At 49.1% G+C, this 24,535-nt stretch overlaps 3 protein-coding genes across 4 annotated transcripts in view; all 3 read right to left on the bottom strand.

Moving 5' to 3' along the window:
* The window catches only part of LOC310662829 (pyrin domain-containing protein 1-like), a 742,864-nt gene that overhangs the window by 171,733 nt on the left and 546,596 nt on the right, over positions 1-24,535 (bottom strand). The window lies entirely within an intron of this gene.
* On the bottom strand, positions 1,367-12,976 carry LOC310662302 (uncharacterized protein). 2 transcript variants are annotated; one of them, XM_083409086.1, is made up of 4 exons: positions 12,796-12,976; positions 11,713-11,969; positions 9,245-9,361; positions 1,367-7,781 (listed from the first exon to the last, which is right to left on the bottom strand). In XM_083409086.1, the coding sequence occupies exons 3-4, from the start codon at positions 9,324-9,326 to the stop codon at positions 4,513-4,515; spliced, it is 3,351 nt and encodes a 1,116-aa protein (XP_083265212.1). In that variant the 5' UTR covers positions 9,327-9,361; positions 11,713-11,969; positions 12,796-12,976; the 3' UTR covers positions 1,367-4,512. The 2 variants fall into 2 exon arrangements, with proteins under 2 accessions (XP_083265212.1, XP_083265213.1); XM_083409087.1 differs by lacking the exon at positions 11,713-11,969 and having other exon boundaries at positions 12,796-12,957.
* LOC310662218 (uncharacterized protein) overlaps positions 15,903-24,535 on the bottom strand; it is a 32,549-nt gene continuing 23,916 nt past the window's right edge. The window contains exons 6-7 of the mRNA XM_083408992.1: positions 23,814-23,902; positions 15,903-21,730 (exon numbers count right to left, since the gene is read on the bottom strand). Coding sequence (XP_083265118.1) covers positions 19,717-21,730; positions 23,814-23,902 — 2,103 coding nt within the window. The 3' untranslated portion in view covers positions 15,903-19,716. The remainder of the gene's footprint in view (positions 21,731-23,813; positions 23,903-24,535) is intronic.

Genomic DNA, 24,535 nt, shown 5'->3' with positions numbered 1-24,535 from the left:
CATAATTTGAACTTTGAACGCCATAGGATATCAGGTTTGGTCCAGCTCTCCATTCCCTACCCATTCTAGCCTGATGAACAGCTCTGTGGAACTCAAAAGCTTGCGCACCATTTCACATTTTGGTTGGGCCTAGTAAAGATTGTGGAATGCATGGAACTGGCCTGTGAGCAGATTAGTTGGTTATAGTTACAAATCTTTGAAAGCAGACCTAGGAATAAGCCTCATTGGACATAGTAACTCTTGCTTCTGAGTAAACACGCATAGGCCTGGGCTGTAAACCAGCATGCATCTATTTGCATGAGAGAGGAAAAATAGCTGTTTTCTCTCTTTTAATAAAGAGATGCACATTCATTGCAGAAGGTTTCATCTTGGAAGAGGCGTTCCATCTTTCATGGGGGGTTCAGATGAGCTCCCTTGTGTTTAAAGAAGACATGGGTGCTGCAGAACCTTGTGAGCTACCGTATTTTTCGCTCTATAAGACGCACCAGACCACAAGACGCACCTAGTTTTTGGAGGAGGAAAACAAGAAAAAAAATATTCTGAATCTCAGAAGCCAGAACAGGAAGAGGGATCGCTGCGCAGTGAAAGCAGCAATCCCTCTTGCTGTTCTGGCTTCTGGGATAGCTGCGCAGCCTGCATTCGCTCCATAAAACGCACACACATTTCCCCTTACTTTTTAGGAGGGAAAAAGTGAGTCTTATAGAGCAAAAAATACGGTAATTCTCCACCACCTGTAACCCATGTACCTGGCAACTATTAATTTCTAATTATTTATGGCATTTCTATACCACATTTTTCTTCCTATGATCTCAAGGTGGTGTACATGGTCCTCCTCCTGATTTCACCCTCACAACAACCCTGTGAGGTAGGTTAGGCTAAGAGATGGCGACTGAACCAAGTTCACCCAGCGAGCTACATGACTGAAATGGGGAATCTGACCCCTGCTCTCCCAGGTCCTAGCCAAACACTCTTAACAGTGCAACCCCCTGCCACATGTTTGGCACATGTAAGAAGGGTCCCTGTATGTGTGGAATCAGGATTAGGCCAGGATTTGCCCTTGCATGGGAGAGCTGTACACATGCACATTGGCATTTTCCCGTTTATGCCAAACATGCATGACTGGTGTGTGTGTGATCACAGAAAGGTGGCATGGCTGCTGACTATGCTGTTGTTTTAAAATCAGAACAGAGGGCAGCTCTTTTGCCTTTCAAAATATGTCAATTAATCAGCTAAAAACGGCAGCCCCAGTATATCAGTTAATCAACAACAAAAACAGCAGCCCTGGTATGTTTGTTTTTAATCTGTGCCCCCTTCACTTTTATATGCAAAACCGGAGGAAGTAATAATGACGCCAACACAAAAACAATCTGAATAAACCAATCTTGAGTTTGTATTAGTCTCAGGGTTGATACATTCCTAGAATTACAGAGAAAATTCAGTGACAAACCACAGAATTGAATCCATCAAAGGGAGGGGAAAAACCATCCTTTGACAGGGAAGAGGTAAGGAATCTTTGCTACCACAACCCCTTCAAAACTAACAGTCGCAGACATAAATATATGGAGAGATTCCTATAGAGTTATCATTTGGATGCTACAGGAGACATTTTCGGTGGGGGACGGGGAGATGAGATGTTCGCCCTGAGTTACAAAAGATGAGTGCTTAAGGCTACAATCCAGCACACACTTACTTAGGAGTAAACCCCCCACTGAACAAAACAGGGCTTACTTCTGAGTAGACAGGCCTAGGATTGCGCTGCTGGAAACAAACAGGACAGCCCCAGCAAATAAGGCTGGGGAGGAAAGGAAGATGATGAGGCCGAAGGAAAGGGTGGAGGGAAACACAAGGAAAAGTATTGATTGAATTAACACTCAATTATATCCCGCTCAGGAGATGCAGAAAGCTTCCGGTGGTCTCTCATCCAAGCCAGGGGCAGCAGAAGGTTCATTTGACCAGCCTGCACCGGGCACCTCATTCTCTGTGTCACAAAGGATTCTGGGACACGCAGTCTTCTGTTCTGCATCTGGGCTCTGCACGAGAAACCAAGGTTTGCATGCTGCTTCAGAGATGCCTTTTGAACCGGTCCACCTTCGGCAGCTACTAAGCCTGCCTGTACAATCGTGCAGGTCCCTGATGAAGCCACACGGAAGGCCCATTGCAGGAGATCTCCGCAGTGCTACAACAAGAAGCAACCCACACGTACAAACAACGGTTCAAATGGCGCCCGTCTTCATTGGAAGTTCAGAAAATAGCAAGAACGATGCAGCAAATGATTGCTCCCCTGCTTATCTAGAGTAGCCCCATTTAACCGTAGAGTGAACAGCCCAGGAGCCTGTGTAGGTTCAGCTGAAGTACATTGTGGGTTGAAGGATGAGGACAACACTGTGAACTATTGCTGTGGGTGGTTTAGAGGAGCTTCAGTCTCAATGCATGTGTAAACTGGCTAGTTCTATGTAGCAGCGGTGGGGAACCTCTGGTCCTCCAGATATTGCTGAACTACGTCTCCCATCAGCCGCAGTATGAATAGCCAATAGTCCATGGGAATCGTAGTCCCAACAACATCCGGATAACCAAAGCTTCCCCACCCTTGCTCTACATTTTCCAAGGTGGGTCTTGTGCTGGAATCTACCCATGTCATGGCTGGTCTCCTTGTCCATGCTACTAAGCTCTCCATCCTACTATGGGTATCATGTGGCCAGGAGTTCCACCTGACGCAAGCAGCCACTTTTTCTGCTTTGTCAAGGATCGCACCTCAGCTCACTTGAATGGGTGAGGTAGATGCCAGCACTGGGGAAGAAGTTTAAAATCAAAGCTGTACCAGGATAAGGGAGATCTGTTTGTTTGTTTGCTTGCTTGAAACGTATTAGGAAAAACCTAACAGCACATTCCTACTCAGAAGTGAGCCCCACTGAATTAAATGGGCCCTGCTCCTGTGTAAAGGAAGTCTAGAAACCCAGACAGATGGGCGGGGTATAAATAATAAATTATTATTATTATTACTATTATTTATTATAGGATTGCAAACAGGTAAGAAAAGGATTCATAGCTATGAACAGCATTCAGAGATTCAGAAAATGTGTTTTCGTCTAGATGGGGCAAGTTAAGAGTCTGCTGCCATATATTTCCTGTGTCAGGGAGTTCCACAGATTGTGTTTGTCTTTGAGGATTATTACTTTATCAATTCTACAGCACTTTCTATGAGCAAAGACCTCGACGTGGATTGGTGAGGTAGACATTGACACTGAATGACTGAGCAAACCTAAAATGTACAGGGATGGGGGGGTATTTTTATGTTTTTAAATCTAACTAGGAACCCCCTCTCCCCACAGAAAAAGAAATGCAACCAGTAGAAGTCAGAGATACACTGAGGACGCAGAAATATGGAGAGCCTGCCTCACTTAAGATGTGCCAAGTAGATCCTATCTATTCACACATGTACACAGGAACCCATTTCTGATCATCAGTGTTTTCACCTGAAAGCAGACGGGATGGAACAGTGGAAATGTGAGGCTGGAGAAAAGCTGGTGGGCGGGAGGAGACAGGCTGCCAATGAAATATCCTGGTTTACTTGATGCCATGTACTGGGAAGCAAGCATGTCATGGAAGGAAGAAGCAAACTCACATTCAAAGACCTAAAACCACCCTCAGCATCCTGCTAAGTGTGGTCAGAACAGAGAAGCAACCACAAGTGGCAAGCAGGAGTAGATACAGAACATACCCCAATGAGCCATTCCAGAATGTTGTATTTTCAGGTGATTAAAACAAAACCAAAAACCTCCTATCTCACTTTATTTCACAAAATCTGTCTGCATTGGAATAGCTCTTATAGGAAATACCAAAAAAATAATAATGCAGGGGGAGAAAGATGGACTTTGGAAACTAACCCTCCCACCAGATACAGAAACATACAGAGAGAGAAACCGTTCCACTTTTTGTACAAGGCCACCTGCTGTCAGCTCCTGGCTAATTCCATGTTTTAAAGGGGGTGGGGGCTATACTGAAGCTATCAAGGTGTTGCTAGGACTTCAATTCCCAGCAGGCATGACCAGCGGTCAGGAATGATGGGAGCTGTAGTCCAGCAACATCCGGAGGACCACAAGCTTAGCTACCCTTCAAAGAGACTTGAGCTCATCTGATTCAGAGGGAAAACCAAGGAGGAACGAAGGGAAAAATACCTGAAAAGGAAGAGCCACTGTGTATTTTGCTGGTAAAGAACCTCGAGGGTTTCCCCAACTTGCATTGTTTGCAGCAGCACCTCCCATTTCGATTCTGCGCATCTGCACAGACCCCCCACCCTAATAATAATAATAATAATGTCCGTAGTATCTTCTCTCCATCGAGGGCATGTCTCCAACCCTGGGCAGACTGAGTTGCCCCAGTTTACCCCTATGTACACCCCACCCTCAGCTTTGACCATCGAACGAGGGGTGGGGAGCGTGACAGAAGACAGAGAATCACAGGTCACACCTGCCTGGTACTGACCAAATCCCACCGAGACAGTCCCCCAGGGCTTCAGGGCTGCTCTGCCGTGTGGTTCTGGAGGTGTTGCAGCAGTATCGAGCTGTTGCGGGAGATCTTCCCAGGCTCAGAGTGCCCAAAGTATCTGCTCTTTTCCTGCTGCGCATGGCGCTGGCCCAGCACTCCCGCGGCACCCGAGGCTTTCCCCAAATCAAGGTGGAAGTAGGGCTCCGTGGCCTGCAAAGGGTCGCCTAAACTCTGCTTCCCGTCCCCACCACGATCCTTCGGCCGCAGCGATGCGCCCCTTTCAGAGACGTGGTTTTCCCTCTGCAGAAGGACAGCCGAGATCTCTGTGAAGCTCTCCCCAAATTCCAGGGGGCTGCCGGGGTCCCTCTCCTTGCCGCGACTGTTTCTCGGCGGCGGCGTCTGCCGCACGGCCCTGGCTTTCTCTACCGTGTGTTCCATCTGGTGCCGGATCAGAGCCAGCCTCTCCGGGAAGCCCTTCCCGCACTCGGGACACTTCAGCAGCCGCCCCTTTGTGTGGCCGGCCTGGTGGCACGACAAGCCGCCGGCGTCCGCAAAGCTCTGCTCGCAGTCGTGGCACTTGTAGGGCTTGGTGCTTGGGCGGCGGATGAGGGCAGCCATTTCGGTGGAGACCGGAGGAGGTCTGTCGGCGGAAGAAGCTCTCTTCTGCAGCGGAGCAGCAACCAAGCTGTCTTTAAGCGAGCTGTCACCCAGGGGGCCCAGACCAGGCTCTTCTTCGGGTGGGGTTTGTGAGGCGAGAGCTGAGCTGTCCTGGAGGCCCAGCCCACCCGAAGACGCCTCCTCTTCTTCAGGGATGCTCTCAGGTGTGACACCGTCCAGAGTCTGAGCTTTTGGGTGGATTCTCTGGTGCAAAGTAGGCCTCAAGGGGTCGCTAAAGGGCTGTTTGTCCAGTGGGACACTCTCGTGGGGGCTGGACACCACTTTTTCATCGGAGGGCTGGTCACCAGAGAATATTTTCTGGGCTGTGGTAAAACTTGTGTCATCAGGCTCCTCCATGGGATCGCGCAGTTGAGTTACAAGATCTGAGTCGGCCTGACGAGGTTCTCTGTGCATTTCGTCCCCCAAGCTCTTCTGGTGGAGCAAGAGGCCTTCACCTTCCTCAAAGGCCTGGCCACACTCCACACACTTCTCGCAGACGTGTTCCCCCCGGTGCTGAGTGAGGGCCAAAAGGCCCTCAAAGCTCTTCTCGCACTGGGGACATTTGTACAAATCCTCTTCCATATGGGTCGTTCGCTGGCGGGAGAGGCCTGCGCCATCGGCAAAGGCCTGTCCACACTTGGAGCAGGTGTGAGGCCTCCGCTGGTGGCTCTGCTGATGGTACTCCAAGGCCGAACTATCCTTGCAGCCTTCCCCACGCTCCAGACAGCCCCACGACGCTTCCCCCTCCTGACGTGGCACGAGAGCCGTCCCGACAGCAAAGCTCTCCCTGGAATCCACACGCGCCAGAGTCTTCGGGGATCCTGGGCCAAACAGGAGCTCAGAGTCCTCCTTGCACCTCCCGCTCTCCTCGTGCTCCTCGAGTGCCTGGCTGTCGACAAAGCTCTCTCCGCACGCCCCGCAGATGTGCAGCGAGTGTGCTTCTTGGTGCTGCACCAGGGCCAAGCGGTCCTTGCAGTTCTGACCACAGACGCCACATATCCAAGATTCATGGTTCTCCTGATGGCAGGCTAAGGCGCCGGAGTCCCCAAAGCTCCTCCCACATTCGGTACAGATGTAAGACGTGTGGCTTTCCTGGTGCTGCGCTAACTTGGTGCCATCTTGGAAGCTCTCCCCGCATATGTTGCAGACGAGGGGGACGTGGCCTTTCTGGTGCTGCACGAGTCCGGCTGCATCTTTGCACTCCGGCCCGCACATGACGCAAGTGGCGCCGCTCTCCGGGTGCGATGCCGGCGCATGGCTTTCCCCACAGGTTTCCCCCAGGCCCTCTGGCTCTCTGGCACCTCCTTTGCCGCTGCATTTCCCGTCCTGTTGCTGGTGGCGCTGCAGCTCCTCCTCCTGGGCGAAGCGCCGCCCGCAGCCGTGGCAGACGTGGGGCCGCTCCTCCATGTGGATGCGCTGGTGGGTGATGAGGTTGGAGCTCTGGGAGAAGCGCCGCCCGCACTCCTCGCAGTGGTAGGGCCGCTCGCCCGTGTGCGTCCGCCGGTGCTGCGTGAGGTGGGAGCTGCGGACGAAGGCCTTGCCGCAGTCGGGACAGGCGTAGGGCTTCTCACCCGTGTGGATGCGCTGGTGGCGAATGAGGGTGGAGCTCATGCCAAAGCACTTGCCGCAGTCGGCGCAGCGGTAGGGCTTCTCGCCCCGGTGGATGCGCGAGTGCAGCGTGAGGTTGGAGGCCAGCGAGAAGCTCTGCCCGCACTCCCCGCAGGCGTAGGGGCGGCTCTCGCTGTGGCAGCGCCGGTGCCGCTCCAGCGCCGAGCTGAGCCCAAAAGTCTTGCCGCAGTCGGCGCAGCGGTACGGCTCCACCCCCATGTGCAGGCGCTGGTGCTTGACCAGGGTGGCGCCGTGGCCGAAGCGCTTGCCGCACTCCTGGCACTGGTAAGGCTTCTCGCCCGAGTGCGTCCGCTGGTGCTGGATGAGCTCCGAGCTCTGGATGAAAGTCTTGCCGCAGTCGTTGCAGCGGAAGGGCTTCTCCCCGGCGTGGATCTTGCGGTGCTTGACCAAGTTGGCACTCTGGGTGAAGCCCTTGCCACACTCGTCGCACTTGAAGGGGCGTTCGCCCGTGTGCGTGATCTGGTGTTGGATGAGGTCCGAGGAGCGGTAGAAGCTTTTCGGGCACTCCGGGCAGCGGTAGGGCTTCTCCCCCGTGTGGCTGCGCTGGTGTTTGATGAGGTTGGTGCTCTGGGAGAAGGCCTTGCCGCACTCCCGGCACACGTAGGGCTTCTCCCCGGTGTGGGTCCGCTGGTGCTGGGCCAGGTTGGAGCTCCAGGAAAAGGCCTTGCCGCAGTCGCCGCAGACGTAGGGCTTCTCGCCCGTGTGTGTCCGCCGGTGCTGCACCAAGTGGGAGCTCTGGGTGAAGGACTTGCCGCAGTCGGCGCATGTGTTGGGGCGCTCGCCCGTGTGGATGCGCCGGTGGCGCACCAGCTTTGACCACTGGCTGAACGCCTTCCCGCACTCGCCGCAGGGGTACGGGCGCTCCCCCTTCCCGCGTTGCGGAGGTGCCACGGCCGGCGAGTCATCATCCCCGACACGGCATCTGGGCTCCATATATAAGATGCCCTCTTCTTCTTCCTCCTCCTCCTCCTCCTCCACTTCCTTCAAGGGCTCCATCTTCTCAGCATCACCTGGCAAAGAGGCAACGAAGGAAGAAGGAATCAGAAATGGGGAGGTCTCAAATAACCTGAAACAGGCAGAAACTTTAATCTGCCAGAACTCAGCTGTGCAAAGGTTTGGGACGCCATCCACACAGGATTCCCTTCAACATACAAAGCAGCCTCAGAGTACAGGCCCATCTAAAGGTAAAGGTAAAAAAGGTAAAGGTGAAGGACCCCTGGACAGGTAAGTCCAGTCAAAGGTGACTACGGGGTTGCGGCGCTCATCTCGCCTTCAGGCAGAGGCAGCTTGCGTTGGTCCACAGACAGCTTTCCAGGTCATGTGGCCAGCAGGACTAAACCACTTCTGGCGAAACGGGACCCCATGATGGAAACCAGAGCGCATGGAAATGCCGTTTACCTTCCCGCCGCAGCAGTACCTATTTTTCTACGTGCACTGGCGTGCTTTCGAACTGCTAGGTTGGCAGGAGCTGGGACAGAGCAACGGGAGCTCACCCCGTCGTGGGGATTTGAACCGCTGACCTCCCGATCGGTAAGCCTAAGTGGCTCAGTGGTTTAGACCACAGTGCCACCCGTGTCCCTACAAGCCCTTCTATCCCATTTCTAGCCACCCTGGAACTGAGCTTGTTCCCCAGTACTGTTCTGTTTTGGGGAGACCCCATGGGCTTGGTTCTGCATCAGCGTTTAACTAATCACCCATTTGGAAGCTAGGAAGGGTATTTTCCTCCCCAGACCAGACAAGTTATTAAATCGGGAAGCTTTCGTTTTATCTTCTACTTGTTGCATGCTAATTAATACCCCCCACGCAGACTGGCTGCCCCCTTGCAGCTTCCTAGACACACACAAACGCACCAACCGGCTGGACTTTTGGATCCCATCAGTGCTTCGTGCACTTGAGATAATGATGGATGTTGCTGTCATCAAGTCATTCGTCGCCATTTTATACGTTGCCTTTAATTAATATATCTTTTGGTTGTAAAGGACTTGAGACGCTCTTGAATTATGAGCAGTATCTAAATGTTGTTGCTCTTAAACGAACGCAAAACACAGATTCTACAACCCCCCTCCATCCCTGACCATTGGCCCTGCTGGCCGGGGCTGATGGTATTTGGAGTCCAACAAAATCTGGAGGGCTACAGGCTGCCCACCCTTGTTCCATTAAATGAGGCGAGAGAGCCTGATGGAAGTGGGAGTTGCAGGAAGTCACAATTTGTTGGCTTTTGAGGAAAGGGAAGATTTCACAAGAGTGAAATCCTAGAATTCAAGAAACAACCTGGGAAGAAAAGGCAGGTATGGCGGGGGAAATCTAAACCTTTGGAAGGAGAGGGGGGAATACGTGTTGCAATGGATATGAATGGGAGAGAGAGGTGGGTCTTGAGCCCTCCAATCCCAGATGAACAGCATGAGAGGGATGATGATATGGACCTTATATCCCCTCGTTTCAAGACAAGTCATTCCGCTTTCATCTTTCCCACCTGCCTGGGTGATTCTCAAGGTCTCCCCTTCCTCCAAAGTTCCAGGTCCGTCAGGATCGCTTGCCTCCTTTGTTCCATCCATGTGGGATGCTGCGGCAGGAGCATTTTCTAGGGGACCTGCAGACCCAAGAGTGAAAAACAACAGGCTAAGTCCATGCGCCTTACCCGAGATGTTGAAAAATCTCCTTTCTATCAGCGCTAAGCCATATCAGTCGCTTTCAGGCCGTGTGCTGGGGAATCCTGCGGTTCCTCTACTTAATAAGAGATCAGTACCAGTGAAAGGCAGCTCACTCCCTGGTGCCAATCATCCCCTGATCACAGAGAGCTGCAAGCAAATAAGAATGTTTGGAACTCGCTCCTGCAGGAAGCATTGATGGCCAACTTGAGATGGCTTTTAAAGAGGATTAGACAAATTCACCGAGAAGGTTATTAAGGGCTGGTAGCCATGATGAGCTATGCCCATAAGCAGGATGTAGTTGCACTCTCCCCATAAGCAGGAGGTAACTGCACTCTCCCCATAAGCAGGATGTAGTTGCACTCTCCCCATAAGCAGGACGTAACTGCACTCTCCCCATAAGCAGGACATAACTGCACTCTCCCCATAAGCAGGACGTAACTGCACTCTCCCCATAAGCAGGACGTAACTGCACTCTCCCCATAAGCAGGACGTAGTTGCACTCTCCCCAAAAACCCGACGTGATTGTCCACTCCCACCTGAAATTCTCTCAAGACTGATCCTGCAGGTAACATGTTGCCAGCATAGCTAGTGGCATGATTTTGGCATCTACGGGCACATCTTTAAAAACAAAAAGTTACATGCACCGCCCAAAAAAGACTGGGGAACATTAGCTCCATAGGTGAAACCCACTACCCAGCATCCTGTTCTCTGCCAGCCCATAGAGAGGGGCACTGAACATTCCTAGGTCCAAGCGATTCCTGGCTCTCCAGTTGCTAACCAAAAAGCAGGGAGTAGCAGCTGTGGCAATGGCTCGCTCAGGCTGGCTCAAAAATATACAAAACAGCAATGCACACAATATAGTGTTCACACCTCCAGTTGGTTCCATTATAGCACAGCAGAATGCAAAAAGCTTGTTTTTATATTTATAAATATAGATATCTATCCAGAATTTAAAGCGAACATGGACCCAACGCTCATGTGATTCTTTGCCCCATCAGTCACAGGAACAACGGCACAGCCAAGCTGTTTTTACTTGGGACAATCTTTGAGATTTGTTGCCCCAGTTTCAAGCCCTTATCACAAAGACGCCAACAAGCGAAGGGACCCAGCGCAGCAGAGGGTCTGTGCAAAACGGGGAAGCCACCAAGGACCCAGACAGCTCTACCGCCTTAGCAAAGACACGCGTGCGAGGGACAGGCCCTGCTTCTGCCTTTGTCTCTAGAGGCTACTGCGAAACTCAGCCTTGGCAGCTGGGAACTGCCAGCAAACGCCCACTTGAGAGGGGGCCAAGTCCAGATACAAAGTCCTCACTCGCTGGTTCCTTAGCAAGAGCCATGTGCTCTTAATTTACGCTGCCCTCGTGATGGGGACTGGCCACAATTTGCAAAGGGGGGGAAAAGAGAAAATAATAATAATCAATTAAACTCAGGGAAGTGGGCAGGTTCCAAACTAGTTGCAAGTATGAAGTGCATACAAACAGACACTTTAGCACTGAAGGTGAAAGCCACATCCACACAATACATTTAAAGCACCGCTATACCACTTTAAACAGTCCCCACGCCCACACCCCGAATCCTGGGAACAGTCATTTGTTAAGGGTGTTGAGAATTGATAGGGGACCCCTATTTTTTTTGAGTCAGACTTAGTCATAGCTGTCAACTTTTCCCATTTTTTAAGGGAAATCCTATTCGGAATAATAGGATTTCCCTTAAAAATAGGGAAAAGTTGACGGCTATGCTCTTAGTTCATTAGCACGAGTGGGGTGCATGGTTTACTTTGGCCCAGGCAGTTCTGCAGGGCCCAAAGCCAAGCTTTTGCCCAGCCCTGCTAGATTCCCCATCCCCACACCCAGGCCAGCATTGAGTCTGGGACCATGCCTGAATGCAAAACACTCGCTTTGCCACTGAGCAGTGGGCAGCTGGCTGAGCCAGAGATCGGCTGCATCTTAACCACTCGTCCTGGCAGATCTTGCTCCTTACTCAGGAGTAAGTCCCTTTGGGCATGGTGGCACTTCCTTCTGCGTAAACAAAGTTTAGGATTGTGCTGCACAGGTTTATCTCAGCTAAAGAGTTGTGCGATGGGCTTCGGAAATGTCCAAAGAGCTCCCTTTCATTTTTTTTAAATAAAAAAAAAACAAGGAACCTGTGAGCCTCTGGACATTGCTGAACTAATTCTGGCGGACCACATGGGCTATCCCTGTACATACTCTGAAATGCATTGGTCACTGACTTTTACTGCTGATCTTATGTTAATGCAAAACTTGTTAATGAAAACTACTATCCACACAAACCTGCCCGAGTTCTGAGATCTTCAGGGGAGACCCATCTCTCGGTTCCATCACGCTCACAGGCAGCAGGGCCTTCTCGGTGGCTGCTTCCAGACTTTGGAACTCCCTTCCTAGAGAAGTTAGACTGGCTTCCTCCTTGTCCTTCGGTCAGCAGGTGAAGACTTTCTTGCTCCAACAAGTGTTTGGGAACCGACTGCTTTTAATAAGGGGGCCGGTGCCGTGCTGTTTTTGTTGCAGCTGTCTGTATGCTTTTAATAAATCTTAGAGACAAAGAGAGTTTTAATTATACTAATGTTTAATTGTTTTTCATGTTTTTTCCCGTATGTTTTTAGCTGTTCTAATTTTATCTGTAGCCCACACAGAGTCCCTGCCAGGGGAAATGGCAGGATATAAATAAATATAACTATCATTATTATTATTATTTGGGGAAAGCAACAGAAGAATTGTACAAGGAGGATCAGTGGATTATACAGAGTTAGGGGGTTAATAGATGATGATTCACAGCTAAGGAGCAGAAAATGTTGTGTCCCTTCTTTTGGCATGAGACATCCCAGATTTAAGCACCCCACACTGTGGTTCTCTGTCCACAACTGCTTCAGAAGACACACACACAAACGCTCCTCACCCACTATATTTCACAAAGCTTAATGCAGAATAAATGGCACTTCCCCTTGTTCTCATGGTTAGAATCAACAAAGCAGATCAGGAACGCTTCTTCATCTACTAAATGTGCCTTGCCGAGCAAATACGAAAATCCCTCTCTCCGGCTGCAATCCTATGCACGCGTACTTTGGAGTAAACCGCGCTGGAACCCGAGGGCTCGGATCGCGTCGCTAACTCCCCTCCCCAGGCTACGACAAGGAGATCGAAGTGATCTGAAGTACAACGCTGCCGATCTCCCGGTGCCAGCCCACTAAATAATGACCTATGTTTTGATCCTTTGCAAAAACAAAAGCAAAATCCCTGCATTTGGCCTGTCCACACAACCGCCAACGCCAACCCCCGTCTCTTTTGTTTGCAAAATAAAAAATTAAAAAATAGAAATGCACCCATTTCCCAGCTCTTGCAAGACACCCTAAAACTCACCATCGCAACTGCCGCTGCCTCAGAGGTCTGCAGCTCTGGGGAGATCTTGCCCCCCACGGGGACCCCCCCCCCTCCCCATAAGGCCAGGGGAGCCCCCCGCCCCGAACTCCCTGTGCACTGCAGTAACCCTGTCTCCGCTCACCAGCCACCAGGGCTCAGGGTGACTGGGAGGGAGCGAGTCAGAGGAAGTTCCCTCCTCTGCACGGTCCCCCTCTTCCGCTGCTTGCAGGCAGGGAATTGAAAGGAGAAAGAGGAGGCATTCTCTATGGTGGTTAACCATTTCCATTTAAAGAGGCAGCTGGCCGGGGCCGGGGCTCCTGGCTTGCTTTCTGGGACGGAGCAGGCTCAGGGAGGAATCGCTCGGCTGCAGCTCCGGGAAGGCGCATTGCGCCCTCGTGGGCGCATTCGATTTCCAAGGAGCGCAGTGGATTTGGGGAACCAGGATTCCCAGATCAGCTCGGCGCTCCTCTGCAAAGCGGTCCAGAGCAATAAGCACCGGGAGCCAAAATGCCCCAACCCCCTTCCTCTTTTTGGTATATAAATTTTACCAAGTTTTCTGATTTATATTTTAAGATACTCATTTTCCTTAAGACATCAATGACTTCTCTTTCCATGGTTCATTCTACATGTCATAAATCCCTGCGTATTTTACAAAAAATATACCATTCAGTATTCCATTATTGCATCCATCAAAACTGATTTACACTGCTGAATTTATCTTGATGCTGCCAGCGTTTTCAGCTATACACAATTATTTCCCATATATTCAATAAACGTTATCCAATCTTCTTTGAACGTATGTTCTTCTGGTTCTCTTATTCTATGTGTTAAGTCTGTGAGTTGTGCATATTTCTCTCTTCTTCTTTTTACAGATGCAAAGGACTCGTTTACAAAGCTTTAATACCTCCTGGGGCGAAATATTTAATTTGTGGTCCTTCTTTCCCATCTGGCGGGAGAAAGCTGCTCCTGTTGGATTTCTGGCTGCCGTGGGGAATTTGGGAGGGTGAGGTGGTAGCCCTGTTGTGGGAAAGGGCAAGAGGTTGAAACTGCCCACCACCAGAGAGAGAGAGAGAGAGAGAGAGAGAGAGAGAGAGAGAGAGAGGAGTCCTAAGCGTGTGGAAGCAGTTTGTGGTTCTTGGAATTAGCACGGTGTTTCCCCAGGCTAATGAAGAAATTATTTTTTAATCAAGCAATCAGACCAACACAAGCGCTCCTTGAGTGCGTTTAAATTGTTTAATTAGCCGGTAGGCAGCCTTGCTTGCTCACTGTAGTCAGGCAGGTTGATTTAAGGAAAGCGATGACAGCCGGGATTTCCCAGACCAAAAGACAAAATCCACAGATTTCCTTTGAACATCCCTTCGCCCTGTTCCATGTGCAAAATGAAGATGTCACGTGTGCTAAGCAGGGTCTTTATTGCAGTTGCCCCCAAGATTTGGGAAGATTTTAATGTCTGGTGTTTCATTGTGTTTTTATATTCTGTTGGAAGCCTGCCCAGAGTGGCTGTGGCAACCCAAATGGGTGGGGTATAAGTAATAAATTTCTTAAGATGATTATGATTAACCTCCTGGAGTTGGGTGATGATATTGCCATTAATCTGCTATTGTTGGTCCTGCGTGTTCTAATCATATTTTAATTTGACCATTTTATTCTTGTTACATCTGTTTAGTTTACTGTGTTACGGCTACTGCTATTAATTATAATTTTAATTTCTTACCCACCCTTCGTCCTCAGGTCTCTCGGGGGGTTAAAACACAACATTAACAGCAACTTAAAGACTTATTATTAAAAAAATACAACCACATAACATAGGGTGGGACCTGAAAATATACACTTCATGTATCAAAGGTGCATCTTCAGCATTCGCCCCGAACTGTATAAAGAAGTTGCCAGACAGCTGCACCTCTGTGGGGAGGGAGTTCCACAACTTAGGGGCTGCCACAGAGAAGGCCCTCTCCAGGCCCACCAGCCTGAGCTTCTGAGGGTGGCAGAACCACCAAGGTGGTGGGCTTTTAGGTATATGGGGACAGTCCAGGATTCACAGAAGCTGTCCCAGTTTCTGATCTGATCCTGGAATGTCCAGCTTTTCCTTAGGACGTCCCTTCATCAGACTTCATCAGTCCCTTCATCAGTATTGCTTTTGTACCTGCATCCTAGCTGAAGGGTATGCATGCATACATCTCGGCTGATTATTAAAATCTTTGTTGTTGTTTAGTCGTTTAGTCGTGTCCGACTCTTCGTGACCCCATGGACCAGAGCACGCCAGGCACTTCTGTCCTCCACTGCCTCCCGCAGTTTGATCAAACTCATGCTGGTAGCCTCAAGAACACCATCCAACCATCTCACCCTCTGTCGTCCCCTTCTCCTTGTGCCCTCCATCTTTCCCAACATCAGGGTCTTTTCCAGGGGGTCTTCTCTTCTCATGAGGTGGCCAAAGTATTGGAGCCTCAGCTTCACGATCTGTCCTTCCAGTGAGCACTCAGGGCTGATTTCCTTAAGAATGGATAGGTTTGATCTTCTTGCAGTCCATGGGACTCTCAAGAGTCTCCTCCAGCACCATAATTCAAAAGCATCAATTCTTCTGTGATCAGCCTTCTTTATGGTCCAGCTCTCACTTCCGTACATCACTACTGGGAAAACCATAGCTTTTACTATAAGGACCTTTGTTGGCAAGGTGATGTCTCTACTTTTTAAGATGCTGCCTAGGTTTGTTATTTAATTAGATTAAAATCTAATTGAATATAATTAAGAACAACGAAGCATGGAAAGACGTGTTGGTCCCTGTGAAGAAAACCCTTTCTGCATGTTCATATAGGGGTAGCCAACATGGTGCCCTCCAGATGTTGAACTCCAACTCCCATCAGCCACAAGCTGCGTGGCTAATGGTCAGGAATGATGGGAGCTGTAGTCCACAAAATCTGAAGGGCTACCCATTACGAATTCATGGAAATACCTGTCTGAGGGAGGGCAGATAACTCCAGAGAAACCTTGCCCTGTATGTAACAGTGGAGAACAGACCCAAAGTTTATGGAATAGGAGAGCCCTAAGACTCAAAGCGTGCAGAGATGGCAATCCTGAAGTTCAGGAAATAAGAGATGTACACCCAGGTGTGCCCATAAGTCTTTATTACAAGCAAGTGAAAGAGGCACAAACTGGTGAATGAGATAACTCAGTTATGCTACATTCTTAATCGAGGGATGTCTCTCATCCCTGGGGAACAGGAAGCAGACGTCCATTCTGTTCCTTCTCAGGGTTTTCGCATCAACATCTTGAAAACAGCTTGATTGCTCAAGAATCTGTGAAGGTGTGTTTCAGCTGCTCTAGCTCTCCTGCTGTTCACAAGAGAGGTGTCTTCTTCTAGAAAGGGCTGCCCACCTACCTTACCCAGCATATTGAAAAGCTAATTTCTACCTCTCTGAGAGAAAGTGAGGCATTGAGAGGCTCAGAGGGCTGCCCTCTCTAACCCAGTTGGCTCTCGGTTCCCTGTTCTGGAACCAGTGACAAAACACAGGAGAATCAGGCTAACTCTGCAGTTCCCAACATGGTGCCTGTGGGCACCACAGCGCTCTCAAACAACACCCTTGCTGCTCCCAGCCGCTCCCAGTTCTCAATGATTTTATTTTTTCTTGTGATTTGGTTTGTTGGAAGTTGTTGCGTTTTGCAGAGCGTCGCCTGCTTTTGTGTTTTATTTGTTTGCAGATGTGTGCAGGTGTTCTACCTTTTTTCTGGAGGGGATATCATTATGAGGATTGCTGATTTTTCTTCTGTGAAATGGGCATTTTGTGAAACCCGCAACAGTTTCTTAGATTTCCAAACGTGCCCCCCCACTCTAACTAGTAGGATTCACTGCCTTTCTCAGACTTGGGGAAGGAATCAAGAATGCCAGCCTTTCTCTTAAGAGCCTATTCTCTCAGAGGTTCCCTTTCCTCCTGGTGTATGTCCTCGGGACAAAGCTGGAAGTAAAGAACAATGCTTCCTCACAACGTTTTGTCTTCGCCTCAAGGGCAGAGTGAAGAACAAGGGCCCTCTTCTTAACCAGAAACAATTATGTTTATCTCTTTGGCAAGAGGAGGTGGGCACAGGGGTAGTTTTAGCAGGTGCAGGGCATGTGGAAGATTTGCTTGCCAGAAAGCAACTATTTGGCAGAGAATAAAATAACTAAAGCGAAAAATTCAGAGACTATTGCTTGGGATTTCTCCCTCCTAAAAGTGAAGGGTGAAAGAATGTTTAGAAGGCAGCAATTAAATGTAATTACCTTTGGAAAGCTGAAGATCAGTAGTTGAAACTCTTCCAAGAACCAATTACAACTAAAAAAACAACATATCATTTATGCCAGCATTTCAAACAAAAGAAATCACTGGAGTGATTACCAGTATGTCCTTAAAATATATGTACTGAGTCCACAGTACATATTGGCCCAAATCCAGTTACTAGGCTTCCCCGCAAATCTGGGAGTATAGGATACTGAACTCAATGGGATTTACTTCTGAATGACATTTAGAGGATTGCAGTGGAAATTCTACTAAAATCAATGCCATGGATTAAGGGTTACGTAGCATATGCGTCCCATTGAATGTGCAGGCCAATCCTATTCATGTCTACTCAGACCGCATTCGCACAACACATTTCAAGCACTGTAATGCTGCTTTAAACAGTTGTGGGTTCCCCCAAAGAATTCTGGGAGCTGCTGTGTGTTACAGGTGTCAAAGGTTGTTAGGGAACCCCCTATTCCCCTCACAGAGCTACAATTTCCAGAGATCCCTTGAAGAGGGTTTGATTGCTAAAGGAGGGGAACGGGAGGCAACCTAGCAACTTTCAGGACGCTTAACGAACTACAGCTCCCAGCATTCTTTGGGGGAAGCCATGGCTGCTTAAAGTGGCATCATAACATTTTAAGTGTGCGGTTTGAATGCAAGGTAAGCTCCATTCAGTTCCAGAGAGACATGCAGCTGAATAGCGTACATATTTATTCAGAAGAGAACACGGCTAAGATCAACCATGCAGCCTGATACGGCAGTGATTCACAATTAGCTAAGTACCGCAGACCCCCTGTTTTTCAAAAGCAAAGCCACAGACCTCCTACTTTTGAAATTTTTGATATTTCCATGGTAGTTTTTGTTATGTGAATGGTGCCACGGACCCCTTGGGTGGGCTTCGTGGACCCCCTGGGGTCTGCAGCCCACCAACAGGGAGCCACTGCTATACAGAAATTAGCTGCACCAAGCCCAAATGAATTCAATAAGTCCACCAAAATCTCCCCAGGATCAAGCTGTCTTTAACAACTAAATTTAATTTGACAGGAACTGTTGGGTTGTATCCAATTATTAGTTATTCCCAGAGTAGACCCAAAGAAATTAATGGGCATGATTAAGTCCATTAATTTCAATGGGTTTATTCTGGGTTCTACATTGGTAGAACTCAATGTAGGGAAATTAATCAACAATACTAGAACTATTTAAAATGTACTCTTGCTTCTCTCCTAACTGTATAAAATAGTATTATATGTGTGCCAACCGAATTAGACATAATGTATTAATCATTCTAGAGGTCTACACAGGTCCCACTATCCGAATACAATGCATTCTCAGGAAATTATTCGTTAGGTGAGTATTTGCATAACGAGTCAATAATTTCCATTGAGTCCTATGGGGAAATTTCTAATGTGTTCCCAACCATGGAACTTAAGAGTTCAAAATTACAAAAGAACAAAAATAAAAAAACAGGAAAACCCTCTGAAATCCTACAAAAGGCAAATATTTGTCTGATTTCTCCCCCTTTTTTTCTCCCCTGCCACCATGGTTTCTGGCAAAACAACCACGGACCAGCAAAACACAAAAAAAGTAAGACTCGTTTAAGGCAACTTTGTTCTGCACACAGGTCTGGCTGTTTGGCTATCTGAATCTGCAGTGTGTATGACGAGTTTGGGTACAAATTCCTCATTTTGGGATACCATAAGTGAATTTTCAAATGAGTATTTGGATAGCGGGACCTATGTATTTTTACTTTTACATTTAGCTCTGAATGCCACGAACTACTGCAGCACTTTTCCATTTTCCTCAGCGATTTCCCCCCAAGTTGATTAAAAATAAATAAATCGGAGGTTTTATATCTTGGAACAGGAATTAATTGGAGATGTCATGTCCTACTTATAGATGAAGTGCTCTAGAAGGGCCATGAAGAAATCAGTGACAGTAAAAATCACAGGATTATTGGAGGGAAGAGTGCCTCCAAAGAGGAACATTTCCTCTTCTGCCTCTTGTACACACATGTTAATATTAGGGAGCATTTCTGTGGAAAAAAGATGTTCCCTGAAGACAAACATACAAGAGGTTGTGAGGAGAATATTTTTGTCTTCAACTTTCCACCTACTTAAAATGTCCCTCACACAGGATTTTCCTTTTCCTCTACACCATGGGTAGGCAAACTAAGGCCCAGGGCCCAATCGCCTTCTCAATCCAGCCCGCGGACGGTCCAGGAATCAGCGTGTTTTTACATGAGTAGAATATGTCCTTTTATTTAAAATGCATCTCTGGGTTATTTGTGAGGCATAGGAATTTGTTCTTCTTTTTTTCAAAATATAGTCTGGCCCCTCACAAGGTCTGAGGGACAGTGGACCAGCCCCCTGCTGAAAAAGTTTGCTCTACTACATGAGCCTGCTTTCTTCTGACCCCAATTTCCGTATCCACACCTTCTATGATTCAAAATGGCCACGCCACTTATGAAACAGCTACCCCACTCCCTCTGCCACACCATTCTCCAAAGCAGCATTATGATGCTACAGGATTCGCTCCCGACCCAAGTACCATTTTTGCCCACCGTCATTTCCTCAGAATTCCCTCCACCTTATAAGCCTCTGCTATTCCCCTCAGCCTCATGCCAAATTAGTCATACTCCATGTTCCACTGTGGAAGAACCATTCGCCATTCAAGTCTCATCCCCTGCTGAAGGTACCAACTTGTTCTTCATTGCTAATGTAGCTGCTTCTCCTGCAAGACCAGCTGCTGAGGCCCCTCCCCTGAAATGCGCCTTTTGGTGCCGCGTGTACTGCAGGAGGTATCGAAAGCGCTTCCCGCATTCCTGGCACGCGTACGGCAATTCCCCGGTGTGGATACGCTGGTGTTGCATGAGAGCCGAGCTCTGGCAGAAAGCCTTCTCGCAGCGTGGGCACTGGTACGGCCTCTCGCCGGTGTGGATGCGCCGGTGCTGCAACAGCGCCGAGCTGTGCCCGAAACGGCGCCCACAATCCTTGCAAGCGTACGGCCTCTCGCCAGTGTGGACCCGCTGGTGCTCCAGCAGCTTGGAACTCTGGGAGAAGCCGTGCCCACAGTCCTCGCATCGGTACGGCCTCTCGCCGGTGTGGACCCTCTGGTGTTGCGCCAAGTGCGAGCTCTGCCGGAAGCTCTTCCCACAGTCGCTGCAGATGTAGAGGGTTTGGTGGCAGAGCTGCGGGGCCGCCCCATTTTGGTGGGTCTTTTGATGCAGCGCCAAATGCGCCCTCTGGCTAAAGGTGCGCCCGCAATCTGGGCAGTGGAAGGGGCGTTCACCCGTGTGGACTCGGCGGTGCTGCAAGAAGTGCGAACTGACGCCGAAGGTCTTCCCGCAGTCCTGGCACTCGAAGGGCTTTTCTCCGGTGTGGACCCTCTGGTGGCGCAGCAGGGTGGAGCTGAGGCCAAAGGACTTGCCGCAGTCCGTGCACTCATAAGGCTTCTCCCCAGTGTGGGTGACGTGGTGCTGGATCAGAGTGGAGCTGAGCGAAAAAGACTTGCCGCATTCCTTGCACCGGAAAGGGCGCTCCCCGGTGTGGGTCCGCTGGTGCTGGGTGAGGGAGGAGCTCTCGGAAAACGTCTTGCCGCAGGCGCGGCAGGCGAAGGGGCGCTCTCCGGTGTGGACCCGCCGGTGGTTCAGCAAGTTGGAGTTGCGGTTGAAGCACTTGCCACATTCAGGGCATTTGTATGGTTTCTCTCCCGTGTGGATGATCTGGTGCTGGATGAGGGTGGAGCTGAGGGAAAATGACTTTCCGCAGGTGCCGCAGTTGTAGGGTCTCTCCCCCGTGTGGACCCGCTGGTGCTGGATGAGGTTGGAGCTCCGGCCGAAGCACCTGCCGCAATCGGGGCACTTGTATGGTTTCTCGCCCGTGTGCGTCCGCTGGTGCTGGAGGAAGGTCGAGCCCCGGGTGAAGCATTTGCCGCAGGCGGCGCACTTGTAGGGTTTCTCTCCGCTGTGGATACGGCGGTGCTGGCCCAAGATGGAGCTGGTGCCAAAGCATTTCCCACATTCGGGGCACCTGTACGGTTTGTCAGGCGCAGAAGGGGAAACGGGCGAGGTGGCCGTGAGGGACGATTCGCGGTTGACGTCCCGTTGACTGGTGCTAATGTTGAAGTCTCGGTCACCATCGCTGACACCCAAGCAGAGAACACTGTCCTCTCCATCGTCCACATCAGAAACAAAGTCCTCAGCGGAATCTCCATCTGCTTCCCCCTCCACCTCTGGAGAGACACTTCGGGTTCCTTCCACATCTGTGTGGAAAGCTTGATTAGGGCTTCCACCCGTATCTTGGGTAATGTCACCGTCCACATCAGAAGACAAATCTTGGGCACCCTCCTCATCTAGATAGACATGCAAATCATTCGCCCCATCTAAATCCCCATTGGCTTGTGGAGGATCATTCCAGTTGCTGCCACAAGTTTGCTTACATTCTGTGTTTGAGTGCAACTTGATTATTTTCTTGATCTCATCAACATCCAACTCTGGGTGGGATCTCTGTTCTCCTTCAGCGTCCAAGCCATCACGACACCTGCTACGGACGTCTTGTTTGGGTACATTTTGTAACCCAGCTTGGTATCGGGTATCCCCACCACCTTCCAAACCATCAATAAGGTGTTTGCTCTCAGCACAGCAACTGCCCTCATAGCATCTCCCGTACATATTGACTGAAAGGCTGGGAATGGTGTGCAGTCACAACTGTAGGATGACGTTCCTCATTGCATTGATGCATCTCACTGAAAGACAGGCAGAAGGTACCACTGAAGATCTCCTGGAATCTGGAATCAGGGTGGCCATTTTCTTCTTTCATTAAAGGAGCAGCACATCCCTCACACATGGTCTGCAGGCAACGAGAATGAAAGGAATCAAAAAACTAAGCTCACATTCTTGCCTTGGTAAATGAGCAGGGTTAGTGTGCAACTGGCTCAGATCTGGCTCAGAAGCACAGTTTATGGTCTTTTCTCTGTGGGTCCAAATCTGGGGCAGGGCTTTCTTGGTGGTGGCTCCAGTTGTCTAGAGCTCACTTCCCATGGTGTGGGGGAGGGGACCCAAACATCCCATCACTGCAGACTGAAAAAAGGAGACAGAAATGTGGTATAAATAGAAATAAATTATTTCAATCACTTATAAAAAAGAAGCTGGGATAGTTCAGTTGGTAGAGCGTGAGACTGTGAATCTCAGGGTTGTGGGTTCGAGCCCCATGTTGGGTAAAAGATTACCGCATTGCAGGGGGTTGGGCTAGATGACCCTCAGGGTTCCTTCCAGTTCTATGATTCTATTATTTTTAGCATTTCTTATATAGCTGATTTCTTATTTTAGTACTTGTTTGAAATACATCTTGAAATACGTCTTGAAATACATCTTCAAACAAAGCATAAGAACTGTGTATACTACATATAAGAGTCCCCTGGCTCTCAAATGTTTCTAGTGCTACTCTGCTGCTGAATTTGTTGAATCTCCTGACTTTGAAATGGATGGCAAAGGAATCAGAGAATAGTTCCTCATAGGCCAGGACTCCCTCACTAGGCTGTGTGTAGTGGTTAAGAGCGGCAGTCTCGTAATCTGGGGAACCGGGTTCGATTCCCCGCTTCTCCACATGCAGCTGCTGGGTGACCTTGGGCCAGTCACACTTCTCTGAAGTCTCTCAGCCTCACTCACCTCACAGACTGTTTGTTGTGGGGGAGGAAGGGAAAGGAGATTGTTGGCCGCTTTGAGACTCCTTAAGGGGAGCGAAAGGCGGGATATCAAATCCAAACTCTTCTTCTTCTTCTCTGGCTGCAGTGGCAGATTGCAGGGGAAGCAGAAGTGTTATAAACCTCACCCGGACCTGGGATGTTGTAACTGCAAAAGTTACAATTCACCAAAAACAGCTTCTATTGTTTCTACCAGGTTGCAATGTCCTCCTTGCTTAATCTCACTGCATCTGTCACTCACAGCTATACAGGTCAATGGATCCGCATGGCATATTCCTACCATATATAGAAAGGCAATCTCACAGTGAACTTTGGTTCTCCGTGCAGATGGAAAACAGGGTTAATGGAAAAGAGATCGTTCTCCTCTATGCTCACAAAATCTTCACACCTCAGAAGCACATGGTAATCACACCACAGTCACTACAGATGCTCAACCTCTGTATCCTACAATTGCTAGCATGAGTTTGGAATTATTTGAAGAATTCATGCCGTTCACAGATTGGCAGAGGTGCGGGGGGGGCAGGGAAATTTTATTATTTTAAAAAATAAAAGAAACCCACTCTTTGATCACCCTAAATTGAACCTATGACAACATGTGGCAAAAGGAATTTTGAGAGACAGAACACAACCTGCAGCATGCAGAATCCAGAATGGGAGAAGACCCTTCCTGCGGCGAAAACATGGACAAAATGTACAAGTGCCCACAAAACCTTTAATTGCCCATGTGTGCCTATTTGGGGAAGATGATGGGAGCCAGAGTCTCTTCCAGCCGGTGTTTATATAAAGATACATGTGCATACAGACATAACGTCCACATATTATGTTTTCCCTGTGGTAAATGCAGGTGTTTTCTGTAACATTAGATGAGGAATAAAGGAAAGGACGGGATTGAAAAGGAACGATGAAATCAGAAATCCATTGTAATTACAAAAGAGAGAGAAAACTCTAAGAGGAAATGAACCAGATCTCTGATTTCTTCAAAGCATTCGGACCCCACTTCCCTTATACGAAACTTTTGCCTTCTGCCTTTCCCCCCCTGCAATTATTTTTGCGCCTCTGACTCACCCAACGCGCCCCCCGAGTGTGGCTTCAGTTCGCTCTCCTTTGTTGCATGAGGAATCTTCCCTCTGAGCCCCCAAACCTCTTATGTGTCCCTAGGTGGGAAGGGGAGGGGGCGAAATCGAGCTTGAAACAGGAAGAAGTCCATCTCTTATTACCTTCCCCCAAATTCCTCGCCGGGGAGAAAGCTGGCAGCAACAAAAATCAGTTCCTCTATGATTCCTTTAACTCTTCCTGCCCCAGATTGCATTTCGGATATAAAACGGTGACTGACCATTCCTCCAGAAGAGGGCTACATTTGCACCAGGATTCAGCCCACAGTTTGTCTGTCTGTCTGTCTCTCTCGTTTGTTCCTTCCTGACAGAGGTGTGATGCATTTAGCAGATGCATTCCAGGCAAGGATTCAACAGGTGATGGGATGGTTAGTTTGCAAGTTTTTAATCTTGTTGCTTAGCGCCCTGAGACAGCATCTGTGCTGGACGCTTGCTGGGTAGACATTCAGAAAGTAAGTTGATTAAAGAAACCCAAGCTATCCAAATCTCTGCCTTTCGTGAGTTTTTAATAGTGCAGGAGTCTTGGAATTAAAAAAAACCAAACAATTGTTGTGATTCAGTCCAGAACTCAGTATTGGGAGTGTGTAAAAAGTGAGCAGTAACGAAGACGAGAGAGCCTTTCTGCCCACTGCCACTACATAAGCACATCCAGCTCTATAGACATTCAAAAGATAA

Source organism: Podarcis tiliguerta (genome assembly GCF_965153285.1).
Source record: "Podarcis tiliguerta genome assembly, chromosome: 13".
NCBI lineage: Eukaryota > Metazoa > Chordata > Lepidosauria > Squamata > Lacertidae > Podarcis > Podarcis tiliguerta.
Note: the sequence above shows the minus strand (reverse complement) of the source record. Positions and strands in the feature narration are given on the sequence as shown.